This window comes from Abramis brama (genome assembly GCF_963993115.1).
Source record: "Abramis brama genome assembly, chromosome: 5".
NCBI lineage: Eukaryota > Metazoa > Chordata > Actinopteri > Cypriniformes > Leuciscidae > Abramis > Abramis brama.
The window spans coordinates 2,264,745-2,274,236 of NC_139967.1; the positions used below are offsets into that span (position 1 = coordinate 2,264,745).

General features: G+C 39.1%; 1 protein-coding gene across 1 annotated transcript in view; it reads right to left on the reverse strand.

Annotated features, from left to right (window-relative positions):
• Nucleotides 1–9,250, reverse strand: part of dhrs11a (dehydrogenase/reductase 11a) — a 32,875-nt gene extending 23,625 nt beyond the window's left edge. The window contains exon 1 of the mRNA XM_084114005.1: nucleotides 8,828–9,250. Coding sequence (XP_083970131.1) covers nucleotides 8,828–8,971 — 144 coding nt within the window. The 5' untranslated portion in view covers nucleotides 8,972–9,250. The remainder of the gene's footprint in view (nucleotides 1–8,827) is intronic.
• Nucleotides 9,251–9,492: the final 242 nt, after the last annotated feature.

Genomic DNA, 9,492 nt, shown 5'->3' on the forward strand with positions numbered 1-9,492 from the left:
CTCTCACACACAAAATCGTTCACACTGCCCTTTTTGTCCTAAAGATTTGAAGATATTATAAACACTAATATTATTAAGCTGCTTTGAAACAATGTGTGTTGTGAAACGCTCTATATAAATATCTTTGACTCATTTCCAAGTGCGCTGTTCCTTTAAGAGAGAGATGAAAAGAGGTGATTGACGGTTGGCTGATGTCATCATCCAGTGTTTGTCCTTGTAATCTGACGCATTATAAAAGTGCCTGCAACTGGTTTGCTTACGCATGCTTCAGTTTCAACAAAAGACCCGACACAAAGGCCATCACTACTGACAACTGGAATAATCAGTTCAGAGAAGAGTGGAGATTCACTCCGGACCGGAATAACAACATTGTTCAATGACATTTCCCTTTCATGCTCACTAAATATGTGACTTTGGCACACAATTGTGTCATATTTCTATTACTCCATTGAATGTCGTTTAGGGAGTCAAAAAGGCAAAAAATAATTCAATAATTAAAACACTTATGTTGTTTTAGAATAGATGCTTTAACTTGCACTTCATGCTTAATGAGTCAACAATGTAAGATAAAGGTCTTAAACTGTGTTCTTCATTTGGTAAAAGTCATAAATGGTTTCAAGTGCCCCTATTATGCTATTTTAAAGGTTCCTGACTTAGTTTTAAGGTCTCTTATAATAGATATGCATGCATCCAAGGTCAAAAATACTTTAATTTTCTTTAAGCAATTTTCTTTTTCAGTTTTGTTGTACAAGCAAAAGCATGATCCCAGGGGCCGGTTGCATAAACCTCTAAGACCAGTCTTACAAGTTAGACATCACATTGTTTTCTTTAAGACTTATAGCTTTTTTACATGAGTCACATAAAAACGTAGATTAGCCTAATGTGATATCCCGAAAACTAAGATTGACTGTTAGTGAGTCAAACTAGAACTTAAGACACATAATGGCTGTGTTTATGCAACCGGCCAGAAAACAACATTTACATTACACATTAAAATCATCAGGGCTTTCATTTATCTTCAAAACCTAAACAGATGCACAAAAGATGCATAGAAGAGCCGCTAAAAGTGTTTTGTGTTCATGCAAAGCCAAAACTGGGGTAATCTGCAAAGATCTAGTTGTGTCTGTCAGGGTTTGCCTCCTCGAATCACCCTATGCACTCGATAAAACACACGTTTCAGACGAGTAACGTGTGCATGTAAACACCCTCATTAACAGCTGATTTTATATATTCTTTGAGCATCAATAACCTGTGCAAATACATAACCAGATTAGGAAACAATGTCATGTTAATTTAACCAATCAATCATCCTGTGGTTTTCCTGAAGGTCATGATTCAGATTCTGTGGAGTTTAAACTGATCAGCGCTCTACTAAACGCTAATCCAGTGTTAGTTAATGCAATGCTATGTAAATATCCGTGAGATGTTTCACTGATTTCCTCTTTAAGAATGTTTGTGTCTAGGGGTGATGTGCTTCTGTTTGACACCACTATTGCAATCAAATGAGGCTTTACATTTCATTTGACCAGCAAAAATGGGGCAGCACTTCACTTCTCTATTATCTAACAGAATAAGACGTTCAGTTCAAACTGATCTGAATCAGGTGTGTGTAAGACAGACATCACACGTCCCTATAGTTTGTGAAAACCGTGCACTACTTCTGCTGAGATTCATGTGCGTTCAATAGACACTTAACTATCCCATGAGGCCATAGGAGGATTTATGAAGGGTTTATAGTGGAGCGACACAACTGAAGCTGGAAGGTCATGTTACAGTAACAGCACGTCCAAATTTCATTCATACCACCCATATTTATACTGTACAGAACATGCTTTTTAACGGTCACAGGGTAAATGTCTCGGATTTCGGATGCAGTGAAGTGTGTTTGACTTCTGCTGGGTTTAACCGATCGATCGGTGAGATTTGCCATTAAAAACAGACATAGAGTTGAACATTTTCTGCTTCCTGTAGTTTGCATACTTTATCACAGCTGTAATATTGGTCAAATACACAGACATTTTAAAGAAGCTATTCATTCAGTGCTTCATGTACTTCTTAAAGGGATGGTTCGGAGTCATTTCAACCTAGGGTCCTTTGCACCATGACCTCGAGCCAAACACCCCCCAGAAGCCTTTTTCTCCCTTGGTTGAACATTATCAAAGTTAGAGCTTATTTAGAGATATCAGCCGGATGTCTTAGTGCAGGCGCTAATGGATCCAAGGTTGTATCTGGTAAATTACCTCACTAATAATGCCCAGAATGGCACCAAACTTCTACAGTAGTACAAATAGGTTCTGTACTCATAAAACGAGGCATTGGAAAGTTTGTAAGTACATCAGGAGTGTTTAAATAACACTTGCCTGACGGCTAATGCTACCGCTAACCCGGACGTCGACGTCACTTCAGTGATTTGGGAAAAGCCTGTAAAAGTCCTGGCAGAAAGCGATGCATAAGGATGTAGTGTAACGACGCCCAGTTCCAGGAATGCACTAATGTTTTGTTGGTAGTACCAGTTTATAACAATTATTAGTTAACACTAAGTTGTCAATAGGCCTGTCGCGATATTTAATAAATCAATTAATCGCACGATAAAAAAAATGAGCTCGATAATTTTTCCGGCCGCGATAATTCCATTTGCATGCTTGTTTGTTTTCCTCGTCTCTCTCTCTACCAAAGAGACTGAATGACCACTCTCGGTTCCTTCGCGTATATGAGGAGTGAACTCTCTTGTCAGCTGCATGGTGTTTGTGTGGGAAAGCGCCGGCGGGACTGCTTGCGGCGACTGCCGGGAGAGAGAGAAGACGTTAGTTGTGAGTTGGAGGAAGAAAAAAAAGAAAAAGATGGAATTGGTTTCAAAGCCAAACGCGACAGCGAGCCCGATCTCATGAAAATGCGTATCTATACAACGAATGTTATTTCTCGTGACATTTATACGCCAAATATAGTTTTTGCGTGCATATGATACGCACTTTATGGCGTGTAATACGCACGCACTCCTCACCCCTAATCCTAACCAAGTATTTTCAGTGCGTAGCATATACACGCTATAAAGTGCGTCTCCGTCTTCCCGACAGTAAATTACACAATCACTCGGGCGTTTAGTCGACAAAGTAACAGGACAGTGCAAAATGGTGTGATATCCTGTTGAGGCTTATTTTAGTTGTTTACAAAGGTCCTAACTGGCAGTTTTGCCTGTTATGGAATGTATCGCTATTTATGTCTGAGCCTAATGTTTAATATTTTTTTAAGTGCAATTTTGTTTACATCCATTTATTGTTTTTGGTATTTATTCAAGTGATTTTTTTTTTGTTAACAGACACTGAGAGTCCATTGCTTTTATTGTTTTTGGTTGTTTTGTTCATTTTTTGTGGATATTTAAAATGTTTTCCGTTTTCAATGTTTAATATTCTTTAGAAATAAAAGTTTATAGATCTTTGAAAAGGTGTACCTGCATTATTATGCCATTATCATTATATTAGATGAAAATGGTCTCAGAACGACAATATTATCGTTTATCGCAATAATTTCTTGGACAATTTATCATCCAGAAAAATTTGTTACCGTGACAGGCCTAGTTGTCAACACTTCGGAAAAAATAATAAAAAATGCATCGCTTTCTGTCAGGACTTTTACGGGCTTTTCCCAAATCACAGAAGTGACGTCGCATTAGCGGTAGCATGAGCCATCAGGCAAGTGTTATTTAAATAAACTCCTGATGTACTTACAAACTTTCCAACGCCTCGTTTTATGAGTACAGAACCTATTTGTGCTACTGTAGAAGTTTGGTGCCATTCTGGGCATTATTAGTGCGGTAATTTACCAGATACAGCCTTGGATCCATTAGCGCCTGCACTAAACCATCCGGCTGATATCTCTAAATAAGCTCTAACTTTAATAATGTTCAACCAAGGGGAAAAAGGCTTCTGGGGGGTGTTTGGCTCGAGGTCATGGTGCAAAGGACCCTAGGGTGATTTTACTCCGAACCGTCCCTTTAATACAGAGCCTGTATGCACAAGAATAAGGTTCAACATAAGCCTATAAGTATTATTTTCCTATTTTTTTTAGCAGTTTTAATTTGATAACCATGACACAATATAACATTAAGATTACATGAACAGAGTTTTTACAAATTTGGGAGTAAAATGTATAAGAATGAGCATGTTTATCATTGCCATCAGTGAATCCAGCCAATCGGGAAACAGCTGTGAGGAATTATGATGGCATATGTCAGCACAATTTTTAACAGGCATGTTCTTCAGGTCAGATGCTGATCGTTCCGCACAGCGCCGCATGAAGCTGAACACACCTAAAACATGCATTAACACAGACGAGAAAAGCCCTGACAGTTCACCCCGATCAGCCCTCATCCCTCATCCCTGATCACATGATCAAAGCTAAACACTCAGCCAAAGTCAGCGGAATATTCCAGCTCACTGATTCCACGCGCGATACAGAGATCATGACATCAGCGGTGGACCAGCATGCACTGCGTCACGCATCACATGTTTCCTAGGAATCGACTGAGCTTGAAGGACAAACACTCATAGAGACACACTAACTACAGCTGCAGATTTAGCCGAAAGTAAGATGTCTCTTATATATAGAATGATTAATGACTGTGATATACACACACACACACAGACACACACACACACACAGACACACACACACACACACACACACACACACACACACACACACACACACACACACACACACACACACACACACACACACGTTTACTAGCTATTTAAATGGGGTCATTTCACAGTAATTGTAGGTACAGACTGTATATTCTCTCCCCGTACACTAACTCTATCCCTAAACCATCACACAAAACTTTCTGCATTTTTTGAAAGCCTTTAATTACTTTATTACTTTATTTTTACACCAGTTTTACAAATGAGGACATCCCTAAATGGAGATTTTGGTCACTTCTGTGTACATATTTGTCCCCAAAATATAGTTAAGTAGGTACACACACTCTCCCACTCTCTCTCTCTCTCACACACACACACACACACACATACACACACACACACTATTTGTTTGGCACACTGTATGAAAGATATAACACCGGACTGAAATCTACTCATGGACATTGGTTTGATTGGAGAATTGAGCATCTCACATAAAGTGATAAAGATAAATCTAATTAAAGACACAGTCCCTCGTCCAGCACTCAACATGAGTTAAAGCGTGCGGATGGATTTATAAGTGCCGCAGTGCATTATGGGTGGAGTGAGATGTAGTATTAATGGAACAGACTGTTGTCTGACTGGACTTTAGTGCAACTACTGTATACTGAAGTACACTAGTACAGACGGATGAACAGACGGATGAACAGACGGATGAACAGACGGATGAACAGACGGATAGATAGATAGATGGATAGATGGATGGATGGATGGATGGACGGATAGATGGATAGATAGATAGATAGACGGATGGATGGATAGATGGATGGATGGATAGACGGATGGACGGATAGATGGATAGATAGATAGATAGACGGATGGATGGATAGATGGATGGATGGACGGATAGATGGATAGATAGATAGATAGACGGATGGATGGATAGATGGATAGATAGATAGACGGATGGATGGATAGATGGATGGATAGATAGACGGATGGATGGATAGATGGATAGACGGAATGATGGATGGATAGATAGACAGATGGATGGATAGATGGATGGATGGATGGATGGATAGATGGATAGACAGATAGATGGACGGATAGATGGATAGACGGATAGATGGATGATGGATAGACAGATAGATGGACGGATAGATGGATAGACGGATAGATGGATGATGGATAGACAGATAGATGGACGGATAGATGGATAGACGGATAGATGGATGATGGATAGACAGATAGATGGACGGATAGATGGATAGACGGATAGATGGATGATGGATAGACAGATAGATGGACGGATAGATGGATAGACGGATAGATGGATGATGGATAGACAGATAGATGGACGGATAGATGGATAGACGGATAGATGGATGATGGATAGACAGATAGATAGATGGATGATGGATAGACAGATAGATAGATGGATGGATAGATAGACAGATAGACAGATGGATGGATAGATGGATGGATGGATAGACGGATAGACAGATAGAGGGATGGATGGATAGATACAGTAGATAGAGATGGACAGATAGATGGATAGACGGATAGATAGATAGACAGATGGATGGATAGACAGATAGACAGATGGATGGATAGATGGATGGATAGATGGATAGACAGATAGATGGATAGACAAAACGACAAACACATGACTTGTTCTTCAGTTTCCAGCAATAAAAATAATGGATAAAATTTCCTGGAAAAAATGTGAATGACTGGATGAATGGATTATGGCTAGTGTACGCACGCTGGCAAAATAGGCATAACAGATAATAAAGCATACAGACGGCATTAGAGAGAACTGACAGGCAATGATTTTTGGATCCGTAAAATATTTCCTCTGTAATTTCCTCTTCATTTCCATCCGATCTAAAAGATGCTTAGTTGCTCATCCAGCAGGAATGCGAAACAACAACCACATCAAACGTCTGCTTGATGGAATCCTGGGATCAGAGATCATCGGATCAAAGACTGCCGTGGGAAAAACTGATCCTGGAAAATAACGGATACCAGTGAAGGCTTTCCATTCCATCCCGTCTCCCAGAGCGAACACACTATTACTTTCTCAGAGTCTCCGTTTGCTCATCACTATCCTCATCCCAAACCTTTCTGATGGATTTTCCCAGTCTCTCTGTTTGGTTGGAATACAGAAGCAGGAGTGCAAAGCTCAACTACACTAATATACTGATCCTGGAGAATGCACCGGTGAGAAAATGTACTGGTACTGGTATGGAGAAAACTAGGGCTATGCAACGATTAATCACATCCTAAATAAAAGTTTGTGTTTACATAATATATGTGTGTACTGTGTTTACTTATTTTGTATATATAAATACACACATATGCATTTATATATTTCAGAAAAAAATGTTATTTATATATCAAATATTTATAAATATATATATACAGGATATACATGCAAATATTTCTCAAATATATACATGCATGTATTATGTAAACACAAACTTTTATTTTGGATGCGATTAATCGTTGCACAGCCCTAATAAAAACACTAGTGCTTTACACAGACTCAAAGCATCTGGCTAGTGTGTGTGTGTGAATGTTTATATTCTAGGGAGACCGTCTGAAGCTCGATGTGGCCCCAAACACACACACACACACACACACACACACACACACACACACACACACAAAGAATATAGCCTTTGAGACAATTACAGTGGTGCCTTGTGATCAGACACACACAAAGCTTGCCTTGTCTCGCATTTCACTCTGAGAAACACACATTTCATGAAGGAAAGATGTACAGTATCTCTATCTTTATTGATAAAACCTGCCAAGACCCTCAACTCTGCTCCTTGAGGACCGTTTACAACAGACACACTGTCAAAATGAGGCGTTTCCAGGAACGAAACATTTACCAATCTGGAGAATCAAAGCTTTCAAGCACTGCAGTAAATCTGAGCATATCTTTCAACCTTTGTCCATCATAACAATATATCGCAAACACGCGTGTTATGAATGGACTGTGTTGTCCAGACACACACAAACAGAAGCACTTTCATTCAATCTCAATAAATCAGAAGCGAGGAAATAAGTGTTCGCTTCAGTTTAAAGAAACACGAGCAAAGCAGGACTCATAATATATTATGGGGCATTAAATGCATATTTTGAAATAAAAAAAGCATATTGTCCTATTGTTAGTTTAATTGCTTCTATTGTTCAACACATTTGTAAGTCGCTTTGGATAAAAGCGTCTGCTAAATGACTGAATGTAAATGTAAAAAGGATGGATATATAAACTATAAAAAAACATACTGTCATTTTTTTCCTCCCTAAAACAGACATGACAAGAAGTTTCTTGTAGTATGCAAATGTAAAAGTAAAAGTTCTTGTATACACAACTACACAACCACTGAAGACGCCCGAGAGCTCAAGTCAAGGGCAGGGCTGAAAACATGATTAATGATTGACATGATATTCTTCATTGATTGACAGCCTGTGGGAAGGGTTGAGGAATGACACTTCACTGAACAGACAACATTCTTAAAGGGACTAATAACGCTTTACGCAGAATATCATCACACAAAATATGAAATAAAAAATATGTTTTTCTAAACACATATGACTGGAACACAAGAGGAGAAGATTCTCAGCGACTATGAATATAGATTCATGCGAGGAACATAACTGATAATAACAGTAAAAAAAATAACAGCCTTAGATTGACATGAAGATGAGAAAATAGTGACAAAATGTTGATTTAAGGGTGAAAAACCAAGTGATACTATATTTAATGATATTCCTATAACTCAACATCACACAATACAACAATATAAACTCTCAGCTAATGTAAAAGTCAAGCATTAACTCCCCTTAGTAAATTATGCAAACCCGCATTTAATTACACATGATACGCAGTGTCAAATAAACAGCTCGAGGTGATTTTGATTTTGTAGAGTAAAAGTGGGCGTGGCGAAATCTATCAATATTCCACACAGAGGCGATCAATCACTTTAAAGAAGTGTCATTTCTCCAAAATGAACGCACTCAACTCAGAAATAAAGGGTTAACTGTATACTTGAGGAAATGCATCATGTATGTGGAGAAGGAGTTTGATTGAGAAGCTCTTCATGCAGTGAGCTAACACCCGTAGCACTACAGCTACGAGGCCATTAAGCACTAACAACTCGTTTTAAGATCGTTTTTACCTCGATTTTGTCCACGTTCCGCGCGCAACCGACCACTTTCATGCCGTGCTGAACGAGAACGCGCGCGACAGCCGCTCCGATCCCGACAGACGCTCCGGTGACCAACGCGACTCTCCCCTTCCAACGCTCCATCATCATCTTCATCCGATACAGTGTATCACAATCACTGCAACGTCACAATGTAACAAAGAATTCTAATCCGCGCCTGAATGGAACAATGTATCAGATCGCGAGCGGCTGTTACTTTGTGTCTGTGTGTCGCGCGCGCGCGGAAATATTAATATCTCTCTGATTCAGAAGAAGAGTATCAGTCAGTCAGTGTGTTTAGGGCGGGAACAAATCACTCAAGCCCTCCCTGATCTTCTGCCCGCTCGCTCACACACCCAGGAACAGCTCGACACACACACACACACGGACACAATCACAGCAGAACCCGCGGTTAATTATTAACGACCGAAGAAAATATGAGTTAGGTTGTTGTCAGCGTCCGCGCGTTTTTTTGTTTTCACTCATTCATTTATACTGTACATGAACTCTGTATTGAATGTGTACACTGTAAAAAAATGTTTTTTTTTTTATGACAACATATATTTTTACATTGCTTTAACTCATCAAAATAAGCAATTTAAACTTTTTTTAAAAGGTTATAAAATATTTAACTCATT